This window comes from Cavia porcellus, unplaced genomic scaffold (genome assembly GCF_034190915.1).
Source record: "Cavia porcellus strain 051 isolate PalLab524CR breed Dunkin Hartley unplaced genomic scaffold, mCavPor4.1 scaffold_16, whole genome shotgun sequence".
Classification (NCBI taxonomy): Eukaryota; Metazoa; Chordata; class Mammalia; order Rodentia; family Caviidae; genus Cavia; species Cavia porcellus.
In genome coordinates this window covers 63,485,578-63,498,604 of record NW_026947499.1, presented here as the reverse complement: position 1 = coordinate 63,498,604, position 13,027 = coordinate 63,485,578, and the positions used below count along the sequence as shown (strand labels likewise).

Below are 13,027 nucleotides of genomic sequence, written 5' to 3'. Positions count from 1 at the left end.
GTCTTGCTGGTTGTCTGTGTCTTTTCCAACATTAACAATATGTTCTGCTGTCAGTGCATTAGGTAGATTTTTTTGTCCTTGACTTTTAATTCTTCCCCTCAGGTTTGCTGGTGACATGGACTTTTGATCATTTAGTGTTTTCCCATGAACCTTATGTTTTCTCCTTTCTCATTTTTTTCTTTATTTCTGTCTGAATGTAAATAGTTCAAAAGACTCATTTTCAAGCTTTCATATTACTTTATTGTTTGATTGTAGGAATTGGAACTTTTTTATCTGACTTAACTGAACTCTTCATATTGGTTTTAGTTGGTGCTTTTTCACAATCTGTATCCCTTTGCACATTTCTTATTCATATCCTGCATTGCCTTCCAAATTTGTCTTTTTATTTGCTTATCTTGGATTCTGTTGAGCTTTTAGAAGATAATTCTTTTGAATTATTTTATCAGGCATTTCACTGACCTTGTCATCATCTTTGGAAGCTTTTATGAGCCTTTGGAGGTGTTACATTACCCTGTTTTTCATATTTTTTTGTGTTTCTGTTTTGAGACTTGTGCATCTGGTAAAGTGAGTGTTGTTACTACTTTTATGGAATACCTCCATAGTAAATGCTTTCTCCTAAAGATGTATCTAGGGTGTCAGCTTGTTATGTAACACTAAGTTTATGTTCTGCGGGTCCTGTAGTGTAATGGCCCTGTAGCTTCCCTGTCTGGGATTCATAAGTAGGTACAGTGTGCACTATATGAGTCATGTAAACTACTGTCTCCCGATATGCATGAGTGAGAGAGCGCCAACCGTTCAGACAGTAAAGTACGCAGGATCATTCTGTGGAGGCACACCTGTGGCCGCCCGGCAGCCCCCTGTGATGATGGAAGTTTCCTCAGGCTCTCTTGCTCATTGTGTCTTTCACTCAGAGAGTCTCTGACATGGGCTATGCCAGTATTATTTAGGGACTGGAAAGATGTGTCCTCTTTTTCTTTTTTTTATTTAAAAGGAAAAAGAGGAAAAAAAACAGTGTAAGGGTACAAGTAATACAGAACTACAAAAAAAAAAAAAAGTAAGAAATCACCAGTTAATAGATTACACATTGTCATCTTAGAAATAGTTGCTCAAGTCACAGGATCAAAGCATACAAAGTGGACATTCAAACAGTGAGACTACAAACAGTTGTATTCAGTGATCCAACCGAAAACATTAATATGGTCAGCTATTTAACAGCCCTAAACGCACTTGCAGTTGTACCCTTTAGAGCACTTTTTTTCCCTCTCTTATTTACAAAAAAATTTATACATTTTGGGTTTTATTACTCCTTAGTTCTTACTACTTTTTTTTGGAAGAGAATAAAGTCAAATATGGCAAAACAAAGCTGTCAGTCAAAATCAAGGATAGACATAGCACATAATGTAAAAACAGACTATAAGGTTATCAACAATGGTTACCATAATGCCTCTTGCTTCCTTAAAAACAATTGTCTATCTCATTAGGTATTATAAACTTGAGCAAAACAGAACAGAACAAGACCAATAAAACCTAAACCTTGTAAACATTACAGGACTTCAAAAGAAGATAATAGTCAAACCAGAATGGGCGTCATAGTGAATCTTATTGCCTTCCAAGTGGTTGCCTATACCCTCGAACTTGATACTATCATACAGAATGGAACAGAGTCTAATCAGTCAAAACAAGATAGTGGGAGTATTACAGGACTTCAAAACAAGTTAATAGGAAATCAAAAATTTACTATAATATATCCTGCTAACTTTTCAAATTTTCCCCCTTAGTTAAAAAAATCATAAAAAATAACTAATTTTTTTAATGAATAAGGGAGAGGTTGAGATAAAAGAGGACATAATAACATAACCATACAGATCAAAGCATGACTATTTCAGCAAAATAGTGCTTCACCACCAAATAACCCGACTTAATAGTAGTCACCTTAGTGTCTTTTTCCTTGAAATATTTGAATATAACTTCATATACTATAGCATCAAACATATCAAGTCAGTGTAAAACCATTCAAGTAGATGAAAGCATTGTAGGGTATTTAGAACCAGCTAACAGAAAACAAACAATGGTTTCTATATTATCTCTTTGCCTATAACAATTTTTGTTTATACTATCACATATAATAAAATCCAGCAAGATACATCCTGATAAAACTGATGGAGACAGAAGAGCCATAGTTTGGTGGGGCTTCAAAACAAGATGATAGTAAACCAGCAGTAACTATTATGATAACTTGTTTTCTTCAAAATAGCTGTTCATTTCATCACAGGCCATAATATCAAGCAGCCCAGAATAAAGCCATTCCAATTAGTAAGATGAAAACTTTATAAGGCTTCAAGTCTACATAATGGGGAATCATGATTACCACACACATTTATATATTTGAATCATTTCTTATATTAACGAAACTATTCGGTATTCACACATGTGAGACTGATTTATTTCACTTATGAGTATGGTCTCAAGTTGCGCCCATTTATTGATAAATATCTCAATGTGATCCTTCTTTATAGCTGAGTAGTACTCCATTGTATAGAAATACCACAACTTTTTTATCCATTCTTCAGTTGATGGACACTTGGGTTGTTTCCAAGACCTGGTGATTACAAATTGTGCTGCAATAAACATAGGTGCACATATATCACTGTGGTATGATGCTTTCAGTTCTTCTGAGAATATGCCTAGAAGTGGAATAGCTGGAACAAATAGGACTTCCAATCCCAGCTTTTTGAGAAATCTCCAGACTGACCTCCACAAAGGTTGTACCAGTCTACACTCCCACCAACAGTGTAGGAGAGTTCCGTTTTCCCCACAGCCTCTCCAGCATTTGTTGTTGTTGGTTTTCTTGATCCTGACCATTGATCAGGAGTGAGATGAAATCTCAGTGTGGTTTTAATTTGCATTTCTTTAATGACCAATGATGATGAACATTTTTGCAAGTATTTATTTGCCATTTGTATTTCTTCATCTGAGAAGTGCGTATTCATCTCAGATGCCCATTTTTGGATTAGATCTTTGAATTTTGGGGGTCTGAGTTTTTTTAATTCTTTATATGTTTTAGACAAAAGTCCCTTGTCTGAGGGGGAGTTCACTAAGATCTTTTCCCAGTTTGTGGGTTTTCTTTTCACTATGCTGGAGATTTCTTTTGACATACAGAAACTTTTTAATAAAAGGTGGTCCCAGTTATTGATTCTAGGAAGTATTTCCTGTGCAGTTTGAGTCCTGTTCATGAATTCTCTACCTACCCCTATTTCTTCAAGGTTTCTACCCAATTTGTCTTCTAAAGATTTAGTGTTTCTGTTTTAATATTCAGATCTTTGATCCATTTAGATTTTAGTTTAGTACATGGTGATAGGCATAGGTATAGTTGTGGTTTTTGGCAAATGGAGAGCCAGTTTTTCCAACACCATTTATTAACGAGACTGTCATTGTTCCAGTGAACCTGCTTGGCTCCTTTATCAAAGGTAAGGTGGTTGAGTGTATTTGTAGTTGTGGTTGTATCTTCTAATCTATTCCATTGATCTTCGGCTCTGTTTTGATTCCAGTACCATGTTGGTTTTACTATAGTTGCTTTGTAGTATAACTTCAAGTCAGGGATTGTGATGCCTCCTGCTTTGTCTTTGCTGCTTAGAATTGCCTTTGCTATTCTAGGTCTCTTCTGGTTCCAGATGAATTTTAGGAGTGATTTCTCTAGATCTATAAGGTATGTTGATGATATTTTTATTGGATTGCATTGAATCTGTGTAACAGTTTTGGGAGAATGGCCATCTTCACAATGTTTGTTCTTCCTATCCATGAGCAAGAGATGTCTTTCCATTTTCTGAGATCATCTTCAATTTTTTTTTCAGTATAATTTTCCCTGTATAGGTTTTTCACTTCTTTTGTAAGAGTAATTCCTAAATATTTCACTTTTTTGCTTGCTAGTGTGAAGAGTGTGGCTTCTCTTATTTCTCTCTCTGTGTTTTTGTTGTTAGTGTATAGGAATGCTATTGATTTCTGAGTATTGATTTTGTATCCAGCCACATTACTGAATTTATTTATTATATCTAAGAGTCTTTCAATGAACTTTAGGGTATCTTCTATGTAGAGGATCATGTCATCTGCAAACAATGATAATTTAACTTCTTCTTTTCCGATCTTTACCCCTTTTATTTCTCTCTCTTGTCTAATTGCTCTGGCTAGTACTTCCAGTAGTATATTAAATAGGAGTGGTGATAAAGGACATCCTTGTCTTGCGCCTGATTTTAAAGTAAAGGCTTTCAAATTTTGGCCATTTAGTATGATACTGGCTGTTGGTTTCTCATAGATGGCCTTTATTATATTGAGGTAAAGACCATCTATTCCAACTTTCTGTAAAGTTCTTATGAATGAATGTTGGATCTTATCGAAGGCTTTTTTTGTCAGCTCTAGAAATGATCATGTGATTCTTACCTTTGCTTTATTGATATGGTGGATTACATTTATTGATTTACTTACATTGAACCAACCCTGCATGCCTGGGATGAAACCCCCTTGGTCATGGTGCATAATCTTCTTGATGATTTGCTGCATCCTATTTGCCAATATTTTATTGAGGATTTTTGCATCTGTGTTCATTAGGAGATTGGTCTATAGTTCTCTTTTTCAGTTGGGTCTTTCTCAGGTTTTGGTACTAGAGTAATATTTGCTTCCAGAAATGACTTAGGAAGGGTTACTTCCCTTTCAATTTCATTGAATAGTTTGAGGAGTGTCAGCATTAGGTCTTCTTTGTATTTCTTGTAGAATTCTGCAGTGAATCCATCTAGGCCTGGGCTCTTCTTTGTAGCTAAGGACTTAATTACATTTTCAATTTCATTAATAGAGATTGGGTTATTCAGCAGTTTTACATCCTCTTGATCTAGCTTTGGTACTTCATATTTTTCTAGGAATCTATTTCTTCTGTGTTATCAAACCTTTGAGAGTAGAGATTTTCGAAATAGGTGTTGATGATCTTCTGTATTTCTGTAGAGTCTGTAGTAATTTCACCTTTTTCATTTCTTATTGCATGAATTTGAGCTTTTTCTTCCCTTTTTAAAGTAAGATTGGCTAGGGGCTTATCGATTTTATTTATTCTTTCAAAGAACCAACTCTTTGATTCGTTGAGTCTTTGGATTGTTTTCTTAGCCTCTATTGCATTGAATTCTGCTCTGATTTTTATAATTCCCTCTCTTCTTTTGGCTTTGGGCTTGACTTGTTCTTTTTTTTCTAGCTGTTTGAGGTACAGCATCAGGTTATTTATTTGTATTCATTCTGTTTTCCTGATGTGGGAACTCAGTGCAATAAATTTTCCTCTGAGGACAGCTTTCATTGGATCCCACAGATTCTGGTAAGTTTTCTCTGTATTTTCATTTTCTTATAGATATTGTTTAATTTCTTCTTTGATTTCCTCTTTGACCCACTGATTATTGAAGAGTGTGTTATTCAGTTTCCATATGTTTGTGAGATTTTTGCAGTATTTTTTATCATTAATTTCTAATTTCAAAGTGCTATGATCCAATAACATGCAAGGGATGATTTCAACTCTTTTGCATTTTGTTTAAATATGTTCTGTGAGCTAATATATGGTCTTATTTTAGAGAATTACCCATGTACTGCTGAGAAGAATGTGTATTCTGATGTTGGGTGGAACATTCTGTATATGTCTATCAAGTCCATTTGTTCACAGGTGTGATTCAGTTCTGTTATTTCTTTGCTCATTTTCTGTCTGGTTGATCTGTTCCTTGGTGTCAATGGTGTGTTAAGGTCTCCTGTTACAATTGTGTTACTGATAATTTGATTTTTTATTTCTGTTAATAGTTGTTTTATATAACTGGGTGCTCTGGAGTTTGTGCGTATATATTTAAGATAGTTATCTCTTCTTCTTGGAGTTTTCCCCTAATGAGTATGTAGTGACCTTCTTTGTCCTTTATGGTCATTGTTGGTTTAAAGTTCATGATGTCTGCAAACAGAATGGCTACTGCTGCTTTTTTTTTTTTTTTTGGATTCCTGTTGCATGAAGTATTGTTTTTCATCCTTTGACTTTCAGTCTGTGAGTATCCTTCTGGGTTAGATGGGTTTCCTGTAAACAGCATATGGTTGGATTTTGTTTCTTGATCCATTCTGCTAGTCTGTTTCTTTTGATTGGTGCATTGAGACCATTTACATTAATGGTTATAACTGTTATATGCTGGTTTATTGTTGACCTGTTATCTTTCTGCTGTCACATCTTTATCTTTCTGTTCTGTAACTGTCTCTCAATATTTTTTGCAGGGTTGGCTTGATGTTTTTGAAGTTCTTCAGCTGTTGTTTGTCATGGAAGTATCGTATTTCACCATTCATTTTGAATAATAGTTTTGCAGGGTACATCAGTCTAGGTTGGAAATCATTTTGCTTTAGGATCTGGAATACTTCACTCCATGCTCTTCTTGACTTTATTGTTTTTGCTGAGAAGTCTGCTGAGATTCTGATAGGTTTTCCTTTATAAATGATCTGTCTTTTCTCTCTGACTGCTTTTAAGAATCTATTCTTGTGTTGGATTTCTGGGATGGTGATTATTATATGTCTGGGTGTAGTTTTATTTTGGTTATGACCATTTGGGGTTCTATAGGCTTCACTGAATCTGATGTTTGTTTCTGATCTCATGCTTGGGAAATTTTCAGCTATTACTTCTCTAAATATCCTTTTGACATCCTCTGTGTTGTCCCCTTCTTTTTCATTTATCCCTATCAATCTTATGTTGTTTTTCTTTGCATCATCTTTCAGTTGTTGAATTGTTATTTCCTGATTCCTTGTTATTTTTAAAAGATCTTTCCTTTTCTGTTCACTGGCTGCAATCCTGTCCTCAAGGTCTGAAATTCTATCTTCACTTTCATTGAGGTGGTTTTTACAGCTTTCAGTGGAGTTTTTGATTTCCTGGGTATCTCTGGGCATCGGCTTTATGTGTTCTGTTTGTTTTTTATATTGCTCATCTAGGGATTCTATCTTTTTGTTTAGTTCCTCCAATTTTTAACTGTGTTTTCTTTAGATATATTCAGAATCTCTTTCATTTCTTTTATCATTTCTTCTTTTACCTGGGAGATTATTTCGATTTTGAGTTCTTTTAAAGCTTCCCGGAGTTACTTGTTTATTTCAGTAGCTATTAGGTCCAATATTTGAGGTGTATGGCATATATTTTCTTCTATATACATCGCTCCTAGGGTTTCTTGAGATGGGCTGGAGGTTTGAGGTTGTAGTTCGGTCTTTCGTTTTGTCATTTTCCTATGTTTTTGTGTTTCAAGTGTTATTTGAAAGCTTCCTCAGGGTCTGTTGGAAATCCACTTCTATGTTCCCAGCTCCTGGGATGCTGGCACCCAGTTCCCCCAGGCTGCTGGGCCTCTGGAACCAGTGGCAGTCTTCTGCCTGCTTAGAACTCTGTAGTTCCAGACAGGCTGGGCTCTAGGAACAGTGTGCACCCACCTGCTTGCTTGGAACTCCCCAGTTCTCAGAGCGCAGCCAGAATGGGGAGGCGGATGTAGACACCTCGGGCCCACTTAGCCACTTCTCTGCACCTGGAAGGCTTGAGGGTCCCGAACAGGCTGGGCTTGGGGCAGAGTACACTGGGCACTTAACACAGGTCACAGGGCCTCTGGAATTGGTGATGCTCGCCTGCTTGCTTATAATTCCACAGTCCTCCAGACACACAAGAAGGTAGATGTAGGCGCCTCCAACCCACTTAGCCAAGATGTGTCTTCTGATTAGAGAGTATTTAAGATGCATGTGCTTCACAAGGAGAGGTGGAGGCAAGAATCACGATACCTCTTTTATGGTGCTCACTCCCAATCTTGTAAGAAGTTGGTGATCTCACAAGAGGCGGGTGTGATCTATGCCCTGAGTAAAGTGCAGGGGAAGCAAAAGTTGTGTTATTCCTCTCTGCTCGACTGTGGGCATTACAGAAGCAGGACCTCAGACTCCTGGCTGTATGCTCCTCAGGGCAGAGCACTGCTGAGGGCTGTTCTCTCCCACTGCTTTCTGTGGTAGTTCCCACCAGGGGTTAAACGGAAGTAGTTTAAGGCTGATCTGGGCAAAGTTCCTGCCAGCTGAGGTACTCTCAGGAGATGGTGTTACCCAGGACTGGGTAACATCCATCTTCCGACCTTTACAGGCTGTGCCCAGAGGACAGAAGGAGGGCTGGGAGCCTTCCTTGTCCCCATTTTCTACTCGTGTCTTCAGTAGGTTCAGTGAGAAAGCATCAGACCCACAGGGGCTGTTTGGAAATTGTACCAGCAGGAATCTCTAGTGACTTCTCTGCCTGATCTAGGAAAGGTGAGAGAGTTGTGTGGAACCACCCGAGCCTGGCCACCCCCTGGGCCCAGAGAGCAGGCTCCCTGCTCCCCAGTGTGGCACTCTCAGGGCATTTGTGTCAGTTGCTTCTTGGAGATGGGTCTGACTAATGAGATCGCTACCTGCCAGCCAGTGCTGTGGGCTGCCTCGGTGCCAGGCAGGAGTGTGTAGAGGTTTTTGACTCCTAAAACAGACAAAAATTCAGAAAATTTATCCCTCCTCAAGATGACTCCTGGCTATTGCACCCTGAGGTTTTCTGCAATGAAGTGAATTGCTCCCTCAAAGCTGGGCTACTGTTGCAGATTTCATGACTCTTACTTTTGTAGTCCCGTAGCCTGCAAGGGTGTGAAATTTTCCAACAGCTAGAATTGTGCTTACTTATGCTGAAGGGTTTTACTTTTACCCTTTGGGAGGGGAGATGCCCTTCCCTTGGCTGTGGAGCCAGAGTAGCAGATGATAGGATATTTTGTTTCTCTTGCTACTTTTCTGGCTTTATTAAGTATCACTTTTCTACTGTTGATTGCAGTATTTTCCCAGTCCATCTCCTCAGTACCCCGGCTGCTTTGTGAAGTTCCAGGCCATCTTGCCCTCTCCCTATTTCCTGCTTAAGATAGCACTAGAGGCACATGGTGCTCACCTGGCCTTCACTGGTGATGTTTATCACCTCACCAATGCATTCCATGATTTTTCTGCCATATGTACAGTGACTGTTCTTCCCCTTCCATTTAAACCAGTAAAGAGTTTGTGGTTGGCTGCTCTGAGCATATGTAAATTACCTCATTCATTAAAATTGGCATCCATTGATTTTTTTCCGTATCCAGTAATTATCATGATGTTTCCAATCCTATCCTTTTTGTCATATCTTTAGTTTTAGAAATTTCTTAGCTTTTTCCTGCCAATTACTTTTCTCACATTTTTGTTTTTCAATTTACTTTCCCCATATTTTGTCATTATTTTAGATTCCTATTACATTGTAAAATAACAATAGGCCAAGACTATAGGTGACTGATTATGAAAATTAACCTCAGCAGTAATCAAAGAAATGCAAATTAATTATACATTTTTTCTTGGAAGGATAATCTGATAAAGAATTAGGATATCTTATTAAGAATGTGATGAAATAAAGGCTGTTAGACTTTGAAGGCAATAAATTGTTAAAACATTCCCTGAGGACATTTTGGTAATGCTTTCCAAAAGTCTTAAAATTGTACAAATGTCTGTCAACCATGAAACTCCAATTTTTGAACTTTTACAATTTTATAGTTTTTTTATGTATGGCTTTCTAATTCCTTTGTGTTCCTACCTTCTTTTCCATCCCTGCATGCCAATCCTCAACTGATCTACTTTTTGTTCCTATGAACTAGTTTGCATTTTTAACAATAAATAGAGTCATCATCATACAGTATGTATTTTTTAATACCTGGCTTCAAATTGAGACTTAACCATCTTATTGCAGATATTGCCTAGTTGTTGAAGTTTTAGACATTGTAATACATGTCTAATTTCTCATTATGGCTTTAATTTGCATTTCCTTTATGGCTAATGATATTGAAGCATCATTCTTTGTGCCTAATTATAAGTCTATCTTCTTTGGTGAAATATCTGTTCAAATGTTTCCTCTTTTTTACTGAGCAGTTTATTATTGAATTATGGTATACATGTATATATATTTTTTTCTCACACTGGCTTATCTTCTTTTCACAATTTCAAAGACTAGGAATTCATCATTTCAGTAAGGTTCAAGGAACTATATTTCTTAACATTTACCTTGAGGATATAATAAAAAATATGAGTAAAATTGTCTGTAGTAGGATTCACTATAAGAAAATTGGAAAACACCCTGATGTTGAACAGCAGAATTTGCTTAAGTATGTTATAACAATCTAAAGATAGACTACTATTTCATTTTAAAATATATTAGTGTAAAGGTCTATTGTCTTAGACATTTATGATATTTAATTAGAAAAATTTATAAAAGTCTCATATACACTAAAATGTTGGCACACTAAAATGTTGGCAGTGATAATCACAGAGTAATGGAATTATAACTATTTCATTGTGATTTTGTAATATCTTTATACGTAAAAGGCATTTTTCTTTCATCTAGAATTTAGAAATGGTATCATGACAATATAGTCTAAAAGAAAATATTTTAACTTACATATTTTCATAAACTTCATGGAACAGGCTTGAATGCATGGCAGTAGCTGATATTTTTCTCTATAGAGATGCTTTTCATGTAATCTCTGTATCTTTTAATAGCACAGTATATTTAACTATTTGCCCAAGCAATGATTTCTGAAAGCGTGTGTTTTTCATCACACCCTTTGATTGTCTTTTGCTCCAAATTTAACTGACCGTGTGTGTGTGCACACAAGGAAATCCATAACCCTGATTTGTCTTATATTGTACTACTACTAAAATCATCATTTTGACACTGTGCGTGGCTGTGTTTTACTCTTGGATTCTTTTGAAATACTGTTTACGACTGTGTGTGTACACACAGGAACTGTCAAAAAACCTCGAGCTGAGTACTAACAGTTTCCAGCGACAGTTGCTTGCTGAAAGGAAAAGAACCTTTGAGGCTCATGATGAAAATAAAGTTCTTCAAAAGGAGCTACAACAACTTTATCACAAATTAAAGGTAAGCACTTTATTTCAAATAGTATGTTTCTCTTACAATATGTTAGATTAAAATCTAATATTTTAAAACACGTTTTAAATATGTTTATAAGATATAATCTATAAAATTCTACAAAGAAAAAGTTTATTGACATAATCACTTTAACAAGGTAAAATTTAGTTACAATAGGAGCAGTGTGGTTAAAATAAGTAAATTCCTAGTGGAAAATTATGTGAGTTAGCGTTTGTGTTAATGGTTAAATAGTCTAATATTCTTCAGATTAACCCCATCATTGATTCTTCTTAAAGCTGTTTCCAATAATGCCTTCATTTTCACAGTGTTTAGATGTAGCATTCAAATTATGATTTTGTTAAAGCAGATTTTTAAATTTTACCATTGATGAGTTGAAATTTTGTGCAGAATTGTGCAGAATTATGCATTATTTTACATGGTTTCATTTCTTAGAGAAAGTGCTGTGACAGACAGTCGAGAATACCTCTGTTTAAAAGAATGGTTAGTTTATTTATTTATTTTGGTACTAGGGATTGAACTCACAACCTCGCACTTGCCAGGCAGGCACTGTGCTGCTGATGATATATTCCCAGCCCCAGATGGTCAAATTTTTGTTAGTAACTCAGAAACTATATTTAAAAGATTCTGAGTGCTTTGTCTCTATGACTGGGTGACAGTTAAGGAACTACTATCTCCATCCGGTAGAAGTTACAAAATAAAGATTGCCTTATTCACCTTTTTTTTGTAACCTATCAGGATACATTGGAATTTTTAGGGAGAATCATTGCTCTTCCCTGGCCTAAATGTTCTAGAAATGTTTGATTGGTTCAGTTCAATGTGTAAGGAAAATGCCAATTGACAAAGTGAAGACACTTGTTTTGTTTTAAACTGAGACTTTACTTCCTTAATTGTGTTGCGTTTGCTTTCAGGAAAAAGAGAGAGAACTGGATATAAAAAACATATATTCTAACCGTATGCCAAAGTGCTCTCCAAAGAAGGAAGAGAAAAATTCATCAAGAAAAAATGGTATAGTAGCTATTGTTGTTCAGAAATTGATATGACAGTTATTAATAGTAAAATACATTCTGAAGTAGAAGGAGAGGGGAGGAAAGAACCTCACTATGGTGCCTTGCAATTTAATTTTCAGAAATCCTTTTTCTGTTTATCATTATTACATGTTTGTAGTACATAATGATTACGTTCCTTGTGGGGAGTTGGTACACATATATAACATATCTTAATTCTTTTTTCATCTCTTTCCCCCATCTCTTGATCTCTTTCCCACCTGAGAAAGATTTTTCTACTCCCTATTATCTTTTATTTTGCTCTTAATTTATAGTTTGGGCTTCTCATGTAAGAAACCATGAAAGTGTCGGAGATGCAGCTCAGTGGCACAGTGCCTGCCTGGTAGGTGTGAGGTCCTGAGTTTGATTCCTTGTACCAAAAAAGAAAGAAAGAATGCAATATTTAAGCTAGTGTCTGATTTATTTCACTTAATATTATGGTCTCAAGCTACATTCACGTTCTGATAAGTGACTCAAGTTTATCCTTTATACAAGGCAGAGTAGTACTGCATTGTGGGTAAATACCACATTTTCTTTCTCCATTCACAGGTGGATGGACATATAGGTTATTTAGAAGTTATGAATTGTGTTGGAATTCAACTTTGGCCAGGTTATTCCATCTGAAGTCATTAAGATTGTTTTACATATTTTTTAAGATGTCCTCAGAATAGAAAAGATGGGAAATGAAGCTTTACACATCACCCTAACTTTCCCCAGCTTTATTTCATCTCCTTTTCCTACTTTTTCTAGAATATTTTAAAACAAATTCCAAATATCATTTAATTTCACTGGTAAATATTTTGATGTGGTTTCACTTTTCAAAAAGTATAATTTTATGAATTTCAAATATTCAGAACAAACTTTGTAAAGTGTTAGTAGCATTTACAGTCAGAATTTCCCCAAATCACATAATTTCCAGTTAAATCCTTTAAAAATTTTAATAAGCTACACTCATTAAACTAGTGTAACTCAGTTATCTTACTTGAATTAGGACTATATACCAGTGGAA

At 35.9% G+C, this 13,027-nt stretch overlaps 1 protein-coding gene across 1 annotated transcript in view; it reads left to right on the top strand.

The window, feature by feature from the left end:
* Lca5 (lebercilin LCA5) overlaps nucleotides 1-13,027 on the top strand; it is a 52,348-nt gene that overhangs the window by 26,534 nt on the left and 12,787 nt on the right. The window contains exons 3-4 of the mRNA XM_023560791.2: nucleotides 10,826-10,963; nucleotides 11,884-11,980. Of these exons, the coding sequence (XP_023416559.1) occupies nucleotides 10,826-10,963; nucleotides 11,884-11,980 (235 nt within the window). The remainder of the gene's footprint in view (nucleotides 1-10,825; nucleotides 10,964-11,883; nucleotides 11,981-13,027) is intronic.